Here is a 16939-nt window from a genome sequence, read left to right as displayed (position 1 = left end):
CCTCTGAGAGCAGAGTCCCAGGCACGGCCAACATTACTGTGACTTGTGGCCTGTGCTCATAATAAAAGGAAACGCGACAATCTGATTGGGGGTTAATGACAATAAAGATGAGATTTTCTTTCTTGTTTGAGTTTGTGGACCCCAGGGAATGTCCTTTAGCGATGGGAGGTCGACTCCAGGGGTTGTTCATGGGTCACCCAGACGTCCTCGTCATCAGTTCCTGACTCAGCGGGCTGGCCGCTCTGCTGGGGCATGGCACGGCCGCCACAGCTCCCGCCTCGCCTTCTCGAAGCTTCCCCCGCCATGCGATCAAGGACCACCCTAGTCTGCGTCCCTTTTGAAGAAGACACAAACTGTCCAGAAGTCCCTGCAGCAGAGTCCCCTTGGCATCCTGCTGGCTGGAGCCTGAACCAATGGCAGGGGCGTGGGACCCCCGCGAGGGCTCGGACCTCCTAAGAGGAAAGGGCCCTAGAGGAGGTCATCCCAACAGGGTTCTGTGGGTAGGAAAAGGGGGCGTTGCTGGGGAGGCCACCAGCCACATCTGCGGCACCAGATAATGCTACACAGCGAATGCCACATGAGGAATGGCGCCCAGGGGCCAGGCAGGGCATGGCAGGGGGTGGAGGGCTGTGAGTGGCCACAGCTGGCGCAACGTCAAAGTAGGGTTTGTTCTAATAATCCAGATATTGTTTTCCAGTCCATACCATCTCTTCTTATAAAAATAACACAAAAATCGTTTCCTCGCAAATTGTCAAGCTAAGACTGTCACTCCCAGAAGTGGCACCATGTTTGTCATTTGATTTCGCGTGCTCCCTGGCCCTGGAGGGTGCATGAGCACCAGCCTGGTGAGGAGCAGATTTGATGAGTGTGTATTCATCTCCTGCTGGCTGGGTAACCTCGAACAGAGTGCTCGGCCTCTCTGTTCCTTGGTTTCCTTGGCTGCAAAATGGGAACCACGTAATGCCACATGTAGGGTCTCATTTTTAAAGCTTTAGTGAGGTCCTGTGTGTAAGTCCTTGAACCCGGCACATGGGAAACACCTGAGAGGTATCAGCTGCTGGTGTTTCTGTCATTACAGACCATTTTCCTACTTGGTGCTCTGGTCCTACTGCTGCAGACCAAACCCAGGGCCTCGAAACCACAATCATGTCTCATTTAGCCCATGAGCCTCCTGTTGGGCAGCACTTGACAGTGAAGGCTCATGCTGCTCCAGCATCTACTGGGCAGCTCCTCTGAGGGCTGCAGGCTTCGCTGTGCCAAGCTGGCTCACGCGCTCGGCTGCAAGGTGGGGCTGGCTGTTGGCTGGGAGCTCAACCAGGCTTGGGGCCTGGAGACTCAGTTGCCTGCTTTGTGGGCCTCTCCCTGTGACCTGGGCTTTCTCACAGCCTGGTGGCTGGGTTCCCGGGTGCCCCTCCCCGAAGAGAGAGCTGTGTGGATGCTGTATTGCTTTTTATGACCCAGCACTGGAAGCCACACAGTGTTGCTTTTGTCATACATAATTAATTGATACATCATTTAAAGGCTTACCCAGATTCAAGGAGACAGGGCAACGACTTTACCTGTTGACAGAGGGTGGGGGTAGCAAGGTCCTAGAAAAACACAGGGGATGGAAATATTGTTGTGATTGTTTTAGGAAACAGCAGTCTGTTGCAGCAAGATATTGGGCAACTTCCAGTCTTAACGACCCCGACATACACCACAGAGCACTCTTTCCCACTCTATGGCATAGTTCCCTTGGGAGATTGGTTACTAGCAATGCTTTGAACAATAAAGACATTTCATCATCTCAGATAACAAGGAACCTAAACTGGGAAGTTCTGGGTTTGGGGTGTGCTCAGCAATGCTGCTAAAAACCCAGGTTTCTTCTCTTTGCTCACTCTGCATCCTCAGTGCGTCGGCTTTGTGTCATCAGACTCGTCACCTCATCAGTGTGAGGCGGTTGCCGCAGTCACAGGCATCACCTCCTCAGACTAGTATTCGGGGAAAGGAAGAGAGAAGACAAGCATTTCTTTCTCTCTCCTCCTTCCCTCTCTTCCTCCCTCCACACATATTTCTCTCTCTCTCTCTCAACCTTTTTCTTCCTCCTCCTCCTTCCCCTCTTCCTTGTCAACCCCAATGTTTTTAACAAGGAGGAAAATCTTTCCCAGAAGCCCCAAAGCCCCACACAGACGTCTCCTTAGGTCTCATTGACCAAAACAGGTCACATGGTTTCCACTAGCTGCAAGGGAGGCTGGAAAAATAGCTATCTGGTCTTCCCAGCCTCCACGGTGAGAGGTGGGCTTGCCAGCCAGGAAGAGGAGGAAGAGGAATGGCTATAAGGAAGGCAGCCAGTGGTGGGAGTGAGGTTCCTAGATCAAAAGGTATGAGTCTTAAAAAACTTTTTAATTGAAGTTTAATAAAACAGAACATGTCTACCTTTCAGGGGTACAGCTTGATGAATTTTCACAAAGTGAACACACTCAAATAACCAGCACCCTGACCATAAGCAGAACATGACCAGCCCCTCGGCTGCTCTCCTCAGAGCCTCGTCCACTCACTATACCCTAGTCCCTCGGAACGCAGAACCGTAGAACCGTTTGCCTGCTTCCATACTTTATGTATAATCGGAATCATGTAGTATGGCTACATTGTGTCTGGTTTCCCTCCCTCAGCATCATGTTCATGACATGCATCCATACTGGTGTGGCTAACTGTGAATTGTTATTTATCATTGCTGTTTACTACTCCATTAAGTTAATATTTATCCATTTGGGGGTTCTGTGGTTGGAGCTGTTATGACTTGTACTGCCATGCACGTTCCTGTACATGTTTGGGGGCGCCCACGTGCACATTTAGGCACCTGGAAGAGGAATTGCTGGGTCATGGGGCGCCTGTGTTCAGCTTTGGTGGTTGCTGCCAATGAGTTTCCAAGCAGTGTACGCCCCATCAGCACATGTGAGAGTTTCTTCTTCCCCACATCCTCTCTGGCACATGAGACTGCCTGTCTTCCACTTTAGCCATTCTCAGGGGCTGTGGAGTGGTATCACATTCAGGTTTTCATTTGCATTTTTCTGAAGACTAATGAAGTTGAGTGCCTTTTTATTGTTTACACTGAGTAGCCCTCTTTTGTGAAGTGAATTTAAATCTTGCATGGCTGCGAACTCTTGTGAGCCCTTGATGCACACCGATTATTAGCTGCTTTCCAAAACAGCTGTGTGTGTGGCTTCCCCTGAGTCACTACAGGGCTCCACAGTCTTTTGGGAACCGCCCCCCACTCTGGGCACACATGACCCTGAACCAGGGTGCACAGCACAGCAGGCAGAGCAAGGCTGGGTTTCAGCTCCCGTTGCCCCAGAGACCAGGGTGGGGAGCCCTTCATGCAGTGGACCACCTGTACGGCAACGCCTGACAACTCTGCCCACCCCTACATTGTACAGAGGGCCCCACAGTGACCAGCTGGGCTATGCTCAGAGGAGACCAGAGAGAAATGAGAGTTTGCATTTGCTGGGTGCCTTTATGCTGGAGGAAAAAATGGCTCGGGGGCCTGCTCAGTGGCTGCAAATGACTAAAGAACCCAGGAATCAGATTCATGTTGGAGGCCCTCGAGGCCAAACCCAGGCAGGCAAAGTTTAGCTCAGTTCAGGCCAGGCTGTGAAAACTCCCCAGGGTCTGGATTACTGGTGTGGCATGACACCTGGCACACAGTAGATACCGACTATATACCTTTTGGATGACTGCTTAATAGAGCTATTCTGCAACAAATGGTCTGTGTCTGGATGCTCCCTGGCACTGTGGAGGTGCAAGGCCTGGCAGGTGACCGTGGCAGAAGACATCATAGGAGGAAGTAATGCTTTTGCTGCTGACTGCTCTGCGTGATATTAAAGATTCTCCTAGCCTCTAGACTCTGTGAAGCTATGAATTATCCATGCTGGCATTCAGCAGAGGCAGACCGATTTCAGTATTAGCTGAAGGAAAACCTAATTAGGAAGGCAAATTGATTTCCAAAAAAAGAATTGGATGATATGTTCCCAGGACTGTTAGAAATGGTTTTTTAATTGTCTGTTCTTTTGTATTATTCATGCAATTGATGCCTTTGTGAGCTAAGCTGGTCCTCAGTTTTCTCTCTGCTTCTCTCTCCCTCCTGCCAGGCTTAGAGCCTTCTCTGTTCCAGCCCCTTCAGGGCTGGGCTGGGCCTCTCCTCTGGGGCAGCTGGGGCCCCGTGAGGGAGATGGAGACAGAAATGCTGGGGGATGGCCCCAGGCATGGGGGTGAACAGGCAGCCACAAAGAGCTGAATGCTGACCTTTCTGCATCTGCCACCACCACTCAGGTAGCCAGGTCCCAGGGGAAGGGCATCTTCCTCTTCCGGAGACTGAAGGACATCATGGACTGGCGGAAGGTGAGCTTACCTCTCCCCCTTCCTCCCTAAATTCTCTGCCCTCACTGGGAGGAAGGGCCCCTGTTTCCCTCCCTGAAAGCTTGGAGGGCTGGCAGAGAAGTTCTGTGCACAAGTCTGCCCATGAGTACTAGAGATCTGGAAGCAGATTGCCTGGGTTCAAATCCTGACCTTGCCACTTAATAGCTGTGTGACCCTGGGCAAGTTACCTCACCTCTCTGTGCCCAAGTAAATAAGGGCTAGTAATAGCACCTGCTGAGAATGCAATGCGTTAACTGAAAACATTGCATTCTTCACCTGGACCTCCTACTCACCGGACAGGAGAGAGTTTAGCTAACTTCCACTAAGTCCTAGACTGAACCTGAGGTAGCTCCCTTCCTCCTCCTACCCCCATCATATCCCAAGACACAGATCAGTAGAAATCCTGGTTCTAATCCTGCTTCTACCACTCAGACGCTGTGTGGTCTTGGGAAAATTGCTGAAGCACTCTGAACCTTACAGATGATGACGGTGCAGGGTGGGTGAGAGAAATAGGACAACCAAACTCACGCACAGCCAGCACCTACTGCGCCAGCAGGCCCCTAGCAGGTGCTCAGTAAATTAATTTTCTCCCTCCACCATGTGACCTGATTCCTTCCACGAAATGGTCAGGGCACTGCTGGGAAGAAGCCCACCAGCTTGGAGGCCCAGCAAGCCCGGGGCGCTGTCAATCCTTCTGGCAGCCACGTGAGTATATGTGGGGGCGGCCAGTGTCCCAAGAAGAGAGGCCTGGCTGCCCCTGTCTTGAAAGAGCTTGGGATGGGAGGATGTCAGAAACCCCACCCTGAGGGCAGGAGCCCTGGGTTTCAGTGCCCCCTGCCACCGGTCTGTTCTGTGACCTCACCGAGTGTGTGAGACTGGACTTCGGGCCTCGGTTTGCTCACCAAGTTCCTCTGAAGGCAACCGTGCCCGGGGGGGTGTGGGGGGGGGCAAGGGCATGGCAGACGGTGAGGTGCTATGCATATGTGAGGCCCTCGCTGTCCTCCTGAGCCGGGCTGGCCGGCAGGGAATGGGCAGGCAGAGAAGGGAGAGGCAAGTCCCCGCGGGCCTGTGTGGGGCGCTGGGCAGCACTGGCCGGTGGAACTTTCCGCAGTGGGGGACTTGGTGAGCATCTGTGCTTTCCGACATGGTGACCACTAGCCTGTGTTGACACTGAGCCACTGAAATGTGGCTAGTGCGACTGAAGGACTGAATTTTTTTATTCGTTTCCTTTTTATCATGGTAACTAATATGTAGTATTTACAACTTAACTATATTTAAGTGAACACTTTTGTGACACAGGTCACCCTCGCATTGTCATGCGACCGTCACCACGAGCTGTCCTCACAACCTTTTCATCTTCCCCACGGACACTCTGCACCTGGTTACACGCTGCTCACTGTCCCCACCGCCACCCCCCCAGCCGGTGGAAGCCACCAGCCCACCTTCTGTCTCTATGATGTGACCGTCTAGGTGCCTCACTTGAGTGGAGTCACACCCTATTTGTCCTTTCCTGTCTGGCTTTTTTTACTTAGCATTATGTCTTCAAGGCTCATCTGTGTTGTAGTGTGTAAGTTCATTCGCTTTTAATCAATTTAAGTGTGTGCAGCCGCATGTGGCCAGTGGCCGCCCTGTTGGGTTAAATGCCCAGGTTCTAGACCCAGTCTGCGTGGGTCTACTTCCCAGCTGTGCTACTGACCAGCTGTGTCACCTTGGGCAAGTCACCCCCCCTCTCTGTGCTTCAGTTTCTCATCTGTAAAACGGGGACAGCAGTACTTCCCTTATAGGGCCAATTTAAGGATCAAATGACATACCCCAACTAGCGTGCCTAACACAGAGGCTCATACTCAGGATGTGCTCCATAAATGTTAATAATTGTTATTATCACAACTAGGACTCGAGAAGTTCGGATGACCAGAAAGAAGAAATCCCCGTGGAGAACTATGTAGCTCAGCGTTACATTGAAAACCCCTATCTGATAGGAGGTGAGCTGGCTGTCCCCGCCCCCTGCTCTCCCACTGGGCAGTCCAGTGGTCAGTAGGCAAGCACTGACGAGCAGCCTGCTGTGGGCTGGGCATGACACCGGGCGTGACGGGATGCAGAGATGGAGATCCACCCTGCGCTTGCCCACCTCCTGGCTGTGCCCGTGCAGCTCCTCTGCCTGGCATGCCCTGCCCACTCCCTTCTCGGTTCACTGTGGTTCCCGGCATGCTTCATGAGCCAACCCGTTCATGCCTTTCTCCTGCAGATATTTATAAAGAGCCTGCTCATGGCCAGCCCCTGTCCTGGGTGCTGGCTGCCCACCCTGCTCTCACGGAGTGGAGACCCCAGGTGAACAGAGCAATAAGCCAGACGCAAACAAATAAGATAGTTCCACAGAGTGTTATGAAGTAAATCAAGCTGGATGGTGGGAGAGAGAGGGAGGGAGGGCCTCTCTGAGGAGGTGATAGGTGAGCTGAAACCCAAATGACACCTAGGAGTCACCTGTGGGTAAATTTGGAGGGAGAGGGAACAGCGAGGACCTAGGGCCTGAGGCGGGCTGGCAGAGAAGCTGTGTTTGCAGGGCTGTCGATGGGTGCAGGGTCCTTGAAGCCAGACTGCCTGGGTTCAAATCCTGACCTTGCCGCTTAATAGCTGTGTGACCTTGGACAATTTATTCACTTTGCCTGAACATCTCTTTTCCTGTTCTTTAATAACAGCTTTATTGAGATATACTCACATACCACACAATCCATCCAGCCTACATATACAACCCAGTGGTTTTTATCATATCCACACAACCCAGTCCCTTCCTGCGCAGCCTCCACACATTTCCCCAGGGCGTCCGCATATCTGCTTTTCCCACACGGGGTCCAACACGCAGGCATGTCAGTCCGTGTGTGACAAGGGCTGTAATTCCAGAGGGTCTTGTCCTCTGAGAGGGGCCAGGTGCTGGAAGGGGCATCACTGAGTACCATCAATCCACTTGCCCCCCTCACCTCCCTGAACAATGTCCTTCTCCAGGGGCAGCCCTTGGGTCCCTTCTCCTTCTTCCCCTCCCTCTCCCAGGTACCCCAGCCTCTCTCTCTGTGGCTTTAAATGTCACCCCGTGAGTCCCAGCTTTCTATCAAGAGCTTGCCCCCCACATCCCAAATCCTGACGTCTCCTAGTCCGTGACATCATCCCCTTCTGGGCCTCTCCCGGCAACTCAAACCCAAATGCCTAGAATCCAGCCCTTGTCCTCCCCCGACCTTCTGGCTCATTCCCCAGCCTCCCCATCTGAGGGGACGACCCCACCACCCCCTTGTTGCTCAGCCAGATGTCAGAGACTGTCCTCGGGGTGCCCCTCTCTTCCCCTCCCACATCCGTTCTTCCCCAAGCTCCCAGCTCTAGATTCTGTGTGGCCACCTCCATCCCTGTCCTGGCCACTGTCCTCTCCTCCTGTGCTGGCCTCCTCACTGGTGCCCACCGCTGCTCTGGTCCCCTTTGGTCCTCTCCAACACAGCAACCAGAGGCATTGGATACCCTTCAGCGGCTTCCCCTGGTGGGTGGAACAAAATCTAAAAATTGCACATGATCCAGCCCCTACTGACCTCGTCTCCTTCTACCCTGCTCTTGGCCCAAGCTCTTGGCCCTGTCTGGGGCTCTGGTCCCGCAGTTCCTCCTGCCTGAGGGCCCTGCCCCCTCTGGACCAGGAGGGCACTTATACCTTGTGTGGTATGTTGGGATTCATGTCTGTGAATCTGCTGGACCTAGCACAGGTCTGGGTATCTCCCAGACCTAGCACAGTGCCTAACAATCCATATCTGCTACATGAATTGAGTGTTTCCTTGCCTCACAGGCCGAAAGTTTGACCTGCGCGTCTATGTGCTGGTGATGTCGGTGAGTAACTGAAGCAGGCGCCCTCCTCCGGTGGAGGGTAGGGGCGGCTGGACTCGGGGACGGGGGCAGAAGCCGTTCTGGGCGTAACTGTGTGAGCTTGTCTGACTTTGCCCACCTGGGAGAGCCCAGACGGACATCCGAGCGTGGGTGGGGGGAGGCAAACAGATCTTTCACCATCTTAGATACCCCAGCATGTGGGTTTGCCCTCCACATGCCCTTTTTCATCCATGCTGTCATCTGTGGCAAACACAGCTAATGTTTACCGAGCTCCTACTAAGTCCCAGGCACTGGTATTTAGCAGGTTTTATCTCCTTCAGTCCTCCAATAACCAGGGAGATAGGTTCTATTATCCATTTTACAGATGAGGAAACAGAAAGATTGAGTGACTTGCCCAAGGCACACAGCTGCTAAGTGAGAGCTGGGATTAGAATCCAGGCAGCCTAGCCCCAGAACCTAGTCTCTTAACCAAGGAGTTGCTATACTCCCTCTACCCATTCATTCGTTCATTCATTCAACAGACATTTAAACCTTCACGATACTGGGCACAAGGAGATAGGCTCACCCACTGTCTAGTGGGTGCTGTGAACACACCCTGAAGTGGGGCAGTCACACGTGGGGGTGAGCAGAGAAGTCCCTTAATTTTGTTTTCTTCTGCATCTTGCCCCCACCCCCGCCCCTGGGAAAGAGGGAATAGAATCAAAGGAGGCTGGTGTTTGGGCAGATTCTTGGAGAGTGATGCGGGAAAGAAGGAAAGGCATGCCAAGTGGACGGAACAGCAGGAGCAAAAGCCTGGGGGTGTGAAAGTGCATGTACTTACTTTTTCCCATTCTTCTCTTCCTCCATTCTCACTCTGTCACAGTACATCCCCCTGCGGGCCTGGCTGTACCGGGATGGCTTCGCCCGCTTCTCCAACACCCGCTTCACACTCAACAGCATTGACGACCAGTGTATCCTGGGACCCCACCTCCCCAGCCCACTGGCGCTCCGCCCTTCTTGTCCTCTCGCTGTCCCGAGAGAGCACATCCATTCCACAGATTCTTTCTGCGTGCCTGCTGAGTGCTGGGTTCTGGCCCGGGCACCGGACGTGCGGCAGCCGTGAACAAGAAAGGCCTGGTCCCTTCCCTCCGGGAGCCGCCAGCCTTGCAGGGGCGGGAGGTCCCCCAGGGACCTGAGGAAAGCAGCCTGGCCCTTCTCGGGGCAGCTCATATCACACAGTCCTGCCTAACGACTGGGTGGGCGGTGTGCTTGACCTGCACCTTGATGCGCGTTCACACCCGTTAGAATTCACTGGATGGAACAGCCTGAGCCCCTGTGGAGAGCGTTTGCATTGTCCTTTCACGTGCCTTTTCTCCCGTGCCTGCTCGCTGGCTCCCTCCCTCACTCACATGCAATGCCATTGCCACCCATCAAATTGGCGGGGCCAGAAATGTGCTAAGACGCTGTGTTGGCAAGTCTGGGGCAATACATCCGTTGTTGGCGGGAGTGTACATTGGTACAACTTATTAGGAGGCGATCTGGAAAATGTCTATTGAAAGGCAAATGCACATACCCAGCAATTCTGCTTCTGGGACTTTCTCCTGCAGGCACGCTCACCACGTAGGAAAATGGAGGTTTAAAGGTTATATTCATTGTGCAACCTTGTTTGTGAGGGTGAAACAAATAGGAAACACGTAAATGAATGGTTCATTTCTACAATGGAATGCTGTGCAGCTGTCAAAAAGGAATGGAGCCTTTATGTACTGATGTGAAATAATCTCCAAGATGTATCATTAATAGAAAAAAGCAAAGCATAGAACTCTGTGAAATGTCTACTCCCGTTCATGTTAAAAGTAACTCTATTCATGTTTGTATCTGTGCATAGACATCCCTGAAAGGAGGTACAAAAAAACTGTGCACAGAAGTTGCTTTTGGGAGGAGAAATGGGTAGCTGGGAAGGGTTTGGAAGGAGATATTTCCTTATATACTCCTTATACCTTTTGGCTTTTGAACCATGTGAATATATTATCTGGTTAAAATATCAACATCAAAAGATGTGTTTAAGATTTTTAGGCCTGAGCATCGGAGGAAAAGGGGCAAACAGTGTGGAAACATATCGGAGATGAATCAGCGGGACCAGGTTACCTGCAAATGGGAGAGACGGAAATGGAGGGCGAGGCTGCCACGCTCTGGCTTGGACGGTCCAGCGGAGGCTTTTACCCAGTCCCCAGCCCTCTGCCTTGATTTCAGCATTTGATTAGGTGTCTGTCCACGGTAATGCATTGCCTCGCCTGCATGTCAGAATGGGGGTAGGCCCTCCTGAGAATATTTTATAATTTGGGGGGTTTTTCCTACTTGGCCAACTTCAGCATTTCCAGTGTGTTTCATTTTGTAAATCTAACAAGCATTTATGAGTTGCAAGTCATCAAATTTTAGTTTTGTTTTTGTTTTGCATCTCACATTTAAACAAATTAAAATTAAATGATGTGAGTAATGTCCTCAGAACAGTGCCAAGCCCAGGGCGACTACTCAGGACAAGCAGGGGTCCCTCCGCCATTCGAAGTGCTTGCAGACCTCGGGGCGCCGTGGGGTCTTATTAAATAAACCCAGGCTGGCGCTCGTTTCTATTTAATGAGGCTTTACTGTTTTCATGGTGAGTGACTGCATGTAATTTCCCACCCCTTCTTTTAATTGTTTTACATTTTTAATATTGAAAGATTTAAAAAAAAAATTTAAACTACAGAAAAGACTATAACAGAAATCTATGCATCTACCATCCAGAGTGAACAGAAATGAATATTTTGCCACATTTGCTTCAGATATTACACACCAACTTTTAAAATAATAAAGCAACCTTGAGTCACAAAATAGTAAGACACGTTTTTAACCTGACTTTAATAACTGTGCATTAAAATATATATAGTTCGATATGTATGAACATTATGTATATAGTAAAAACGTGCACACAAAATACAAAAATATTCACCTTAATACTGTAATAGTGAACAAGTAGAGCCCTGGCTGGTGTGGCTCACTGGACCGAGTGCTGGTCTGCAAACGAAAGGTCGCCAGTTCGATTCCCAGTCAGGGCACATGCCTGGGTTGTCGGCCAGGTCCTCAGTAGGGAGCATGTGAGAGGCAACCACACATTGATGTTTCCCTTTCTCCCTCCCTCCCTTTCTCTAAAAATAAATAAAATATTTTTTTAAAGAAATCTCAGAGTATTAAGCGAAAGACAACAAGCAAATTGCGGAAGTGGTGCATCAATAATCCCATTTTTGCTTTTAAGGAAGTATGCTTCTGTGTAGAAGGAAGTATGAAAGGGAGGGAGGGAGAAAGGGAAACTGGGAAGGATTAGATTCAGGTCAGGAAACATTTATTTTTTACTTTGTGCGTTTTCCTATATTATGAGTTGTTTTTACAATTGCTATGCATTACTTTAAGAATAAAAATAAAACATTTAAAGAATATAGCTTTCATAATAGTATAGCTCTTTAAAGATAGTCAGAAAAAGCAGAAAGGAGAAAAAAGACAAGACACTTGTCACATTTTCTGGAGATAAGTACTTCCTGTTGTGATGTATTTCCTCCCAGGTTTGTTTGTGCAGCTTTTTTATTGTTTACCATTGTATAGATATAACCTTTTTTTTTTTTCACTAAATAGTATATCAGCATTTTCCTTGTAGGCATTTTTTATTAGTTACAGAATATTCCACTGAGTAGATACACTGGTTTACTAGTCACCCATGCTGCAGGCATAGGGGAAGTATTCAGCTTATTCCTAGTATGACATACAATGCTGCAAAGAAACATATTTTTTAATAAAGCTTTTACTATATTTTTCCCCCTTTGGATGATGTCACAGGGGTGTAAGTACCAGGTTAAGGGCATCTGGTCAGACTGGTGTCTGGAAGATTGTTTTATATCTGTGCCCTTGCACTGGCAGGCCCCTCTCACCCCACCTGCCCGGGTCGATCGCTACCCAAGGTCGTTCCTGAAACAGCCGCACATCTGGGCGCAGCGCACGTGGATGCAGCGTACGTGGGCCTGTGCTGCCCTGTCCCTGCTGCTGCTCTGGGGGTGCGAGCTTTCTCCAGATAAAACGGTTAACAAAAATGTGAGTGACTTGGGGAAGCAGGGTTTTGCCTCAGAATTTCCCTCTCTTCCCATTTGCATTTTTTCCCCATTTCGCATCCCGTTAAAATGGTATTTTATGTCCCAAAATACAATTACTAGAAACCTTGGGCACTTTCCCAGATGGTCTTTACCAGTTATATTTTCTCTTTTATGTTTCCATATCCTTTATTTATCTATTAGGGTCATAAAATTTTATTGCTAACGATTTATGTGGAAGTTTCCTGTGACAAAAATATCAGCCTGTCGTGTTTGCTACAAATCTTTTCTCTGGTCGTGTTTGCCTTTCACTTCTGCCTGGATGATCTGATTATTTTTATTTTGGCATAGTTGATTCTGTCCACTGATTTCCTGTGGATTTTTACTGTTGTACCTAAGCTGTGGAAATTCTTTTCCCCCAACAATTTCACAACGAATAGGTTCCACTTCTCCAGGGACTGGTTTCGGTTGTTCGTTTACTCTTTGCTGCCTGGCTGTTTGGTCAGTATCTGTGCAGAGGGGAGGCTCGGAGGCCAGCTGAGCAGTCACCCTGTCTTCTCTCTTAGCCCCCCACGCCCACCCCAACTAGGGAAGCCCCTGGTTTCTCCTCCCTGCAGGCAGGGGCAGTATGTGAAGGGATGGGAACAATGCTCCCTCCGTCACAAGGAGTGAGGCCCCTCTTGACCCAGTAACTCCCTTTGCCTGAACATCCTCTTTCCCTATCTTTAATAACAACTTTATTGAGGTATATTCACATGGCATAGAATTCACCAAGTCGAAGCATACAACCCAATGCTTTTTATTGTATTCACACAAACATCCCCATGAACAGGCTTAGAATTGTCATCAACCCCCAAAAGGAACCCCAGACTCACGAGCTACTGTTTCCCACTTCCTCCACCACCACCCCTGCCCCAGACCTAAGCCACCACTTTCTGCCTATTTGCCGGTTCCAGACATTTAATATGAATGGATTCAAACAGTATGAGGTCTTCTGTGTCTGACTTCTTTCACTTAGCTTAATGCTTTCAAGATTCATTCATGTTGTAGCATTGATCAATGTTTCCTTTTCATTGGCAAATAATATTCCTTCTATGGATCTAACACATTTTATTTATCCATTCATGAGCTGATGGATGTTTGGGTTGTTTCCATTCTTTGGCTGTTGTGAATAATGCTGCTGTGAATGTTCATGTGCAAATTTTTGTGTGGACATGTGTTTTTATTTCTCTTGTGTATATGCGAGAAGGGGAATTGCTGGTCATGTGGTAATTCTATGTTTTACTCTCTAAGAAGCCTCTAGACCATTTTCCAAAGCACTGTACCATCTACATACCCACCAGGATGGTATGTGGGTTCCAGTTGCTCTACACTTGCCGACACTTGTTACTATCTGTTCTCTTTCTTATAGCAACCCCAGGGCGTGTGAGTGGTTTGTATTTGCATTTCCCTGATGACTAATGATGGTAAGCATTTTTTCATGTGCTTGTTGGGCATTTGTTAACCTTCGCTGGGTAAATGTCTACTCAAAGTCCTTGCCCATTTTTTCAGTTGGATTATGTGTCTTTTTAATTGTTGAGCTGTAAGAGTTCATGTATTTTTAATACTCCCTTCTCAGACACATGACTTACAAATATTCTCTTTCGTTCTGCGTGTTGTCCTTTATTTTTAAGGGCTATTTTTGTAGCAGTTTTAGGTTCAGAGCAAAACTGAAAGGAAGGTACCGAGATTTCCCATATGCCCTCTGTCTCCACACGTGCATTCTCCCCCCTGTTATCAACAACACCTCCCATCAGTTAGTTACAATTGACAAACCCATATCGGCACATCAAATCACCCCGAGTCCATGACTTACACTGAGGCTGTGCACTCGATGGGTTGGATAGGTGTACGGACACGTGTCTGTCAGTATTGTATTGTGCAGACTCTCGTCACTGCCCTAAAATCCTCTGGGCCCCACCTCTTCACGTGCTTGATAACATCCTTTGAAGCACAAATGTTTTAAATCCTGATGAAGTTCAGTTTATCCATTTTTTTTCTTTGGTCACTTGTGCTTTTGGTGTCCCATCTAAGGTCATGACTTTTCCCTGTATTTTATTCTAAGAGATTTACCATGTTGGCTCTTGGGTTTAGGCCCACGGTCCATTGGAGTTCGCTTTTGTCTATGGTATGAGGAGGGTTCCAACCATATTCTTTCACATGCGGGGGTCCAGGCATCCCGGCCCATTTGGTGAAAAGACTGTGCTTCCCCGTAGAACTGCCTTGGCATGCATTTCGTAAATCAATTGACTATGAACTTAAGGGCTCTTTGATTATTTAGTGGTTTGTTATGTGCTTATTCTTTTGAAATTAAGGTAGAAAAACTCTCAGATAAATGTGAAAAAAGAAAAATCTTTGGAAAGCTCCTAAGAAGCTAGGAGAAGCACCATGCTAGGATAATAGAGCTAAAGAGGATGCCCACCTCTCTCTTGAGGCCGAAGCCGCCTTCCCTGTCGGACACGCTACGGACATGGAGCAGCATGTTTTAGGGGGATTAGACTTGGGTTAGTGACCTAGAGCTCTACCTCCCCATCTTCGAAATGTCCCGACAAGTCCTGGAGAAAGTTACATCTTATGGTCATTTCATGAGGTTTGGGGGCTTCATCCTCCTCCGCTGTGGGGGGTGGATGATGAGGAAGGGCCATTCTGAATGGCTGTCCCTTAACCTCGCTGCATCTCAAAGGTCTCTTCTTCAAGACGGGGACGATCTGGGGAACGCAAGAGAGGATGCGTGTGAGCATGCCCTGCAAGCTGCAGAGTGTTGTGCGGGTCTCCCTGGTGGTCACCACGGGGATGGCAACAAAAGGCAGACTTTCAGAGCTGGGACATCAAAGGCTATCTTGACCCCGCCCCAAAGCTGGACCATCTTTCCAATGTTCCTACAATGTGGCCACCCAGCCTGAACCCCTCTGGTGACAGAGAGCTCCAGATGTCCTGAGATGGCTGTTCTGTGTTTAGTCTCTCTACTAGTTAGAAAACGTTCTCCTCTTGAGCTGGAAAATCATGATATAAGACCAGTTATGCTAGGCAACTGTAAGAGGTGCTTCTCTGCAGAATGTTGTCTGATTTTTCAGATAACCCTGGAGGCCAGTATACTATTAGGTACTCCCATTCAGTAGGTCGGGAAAAAGACTCAGGGGCCCAGTAAAGATGCGGGCAGGATTTGAACCCAAGCACCTCTGACTCTAAAGCCCATACACATGACCTCTGGGCTGTTTGTCGTCTTCCCCATCAATTCCCAAGGAAGGGCCTTAGTTTGGCCTCTGGGGTCTAATGGAGCAGGACTCACCCTTCTTGTCCACACTGATCCTTGACCACTGACCTCTGCCAGATGTGCACCTCACCAATGTCGCCGTGCAGAAGACGTCCCCGGACTACCACCCAAAGAAGGTGAGCATGCTGGGCTTCTGCCCTCCAGGTGCAGCCCCTGGGACTGGCGGGGGTGGCAAGTTAGCGAGTCAAAGAGCCCAAGACAGGCTGTCTGCCTTGCGCTCATAGTTCACAGTGAGGTCAGGCCCCCCTTCCCATTTGCAGGGCCCATGGCCGAGAGTACAAATGGAGGCCCATGCATTGTGTCTAGGTTTCTAAAAGTTACCAATCAAACTAACACACCCTCTGGCATATGTGTTACTATCCTCCTGCCTCGACAGATATGCTTCTATCTACCTATCTCTATCTATCTATCTATCATCTTCTATCTAATAACCTTCAAGGCCAGGTTCAGATTTAGAGTTCTCAGAATTCTCAGAGGTAACAGAACAGAGGTGCACCAGGAGAGCTGGTCCCCTGCTCACACCCACACAGTGGGGGCCTCCTGCACACCCACCGACCCTGCCACAAACAGCTGTTGATCGTCCCATGGGCCGTGGGATGCAGCATGGTCGGTGCGACCCGTCTTCAGGGAGGCGGCAGGCCCAGGGGAGGGGGCTGAACAGGACGTTGGTGCAAGAACTCCTGGGGCTATGGGTGCCCAGGCTATGCTTTAGAACGAGAGGCACACACACTGGACTGGCGCATCCCCTTGGGCATGTGGTGTCTTTGCCCCAAAAGGAGGGACATACTTGGGGTTCTCCTAATCACAGCCCTCAGGGATGGGCTCCCCATGTCCGAGCCTAAGGGCCATGTTGATGGCAATTGTCGGAGAGTCCTGGCCAACCAGGTCCCAGTTAACTGGGGCTCCCTCTCCCCGAATCCCAACACACGGGCCCCAGGGCTGCAAATGGATGCTGCAGCGCTTCCGGCAGTACCTGGCGTCCAAGCACGGGCCAGAGGCAGTGGAGACGCTCTTCAGCAACATGGACAACATCTTCATCAAGAGCCTGCAGAGCGTGCAGAAGGTGATCATCAGTGACAAGCACTGCTTCGAGCTGTACGGCTATGACATCCTCATAGACCAGGACCTCAAGCCGTAAGTGGATGGCCCAGTGGCCCCAGGAAGCCGGGGAGGGGAGGAAGTTTTCCACACTCCGCACCAGACTGCCTGGGTTTGATCTCAGCTCTGCCACTTCCTCGTTGGACACACTTTGTGTTGCCTCAGTTTCCCCACCTGTAAGATGGCG

At 49.9% G+C, this 16939-nt stretch overlaps 1 protein-coding gene across 1 annotated transcript in view; it reads left to right on the top strand.

Annotated features, from left to right (window-relative positions):
* The window catches only part of TTLL9 (tubulin tyrosine ligase like 9), a 36576-nt gene that overhangs the window by 13005 nt on the left and 6632 nt on the right, over nucleotides 1-16939 (top strand). The window contains exons 6-12 of the mRNA XM_045833488.1: nucleotides 4309-4377; nucleotides 5026-5100; nucleotides 6287-6377; nucleotides 8213-8253; nucleotides 9113-9200; nucleotides 15712-15770; nucleotides 16592-16788. Of these exons, the coding sequence (XP_045689444.1) occupies nucleotides 4309-4377; nucleotides 5026-5100; nucleotides 6287-6377; nucleotides 8213-8253; nucleotides 9113-9200; nucleotides 15712-15770; nucleotides 16592-16788 (620 nt within the window). The remainder of the gene's footprint in view (nucleotides 1-4308; nucleotides 4378-5025; nucleotides 5101-6286; nucleotides 6378-8212; nucleotides 8254-9112; nucleotides 9201-15711; nucleotides 15771-16591; nucleotides 16789-16939) is intronic.

This window comes from Phyllostomus hastatus, unplaced genomic scaffold (genome assembly GCF_019186645.2).
Source record: "Phyllostomus hastatus isolate PE091 unplaced genomic scaffold, TTU_PhHast_1.1 phas_contig_17, whole genome shotgun sequence".
Classification (NCBI taxonomy): domain Eukaryota; kingdom Metazoa; phylum Chordata; class Mammalia; order Chiroptera; family Phyllostomidae; genus Phyllostomus; species Phyllostomus hastatus.
This window is presented reverse-complemented; position numbering and strand designations above follow the sequence as displayed.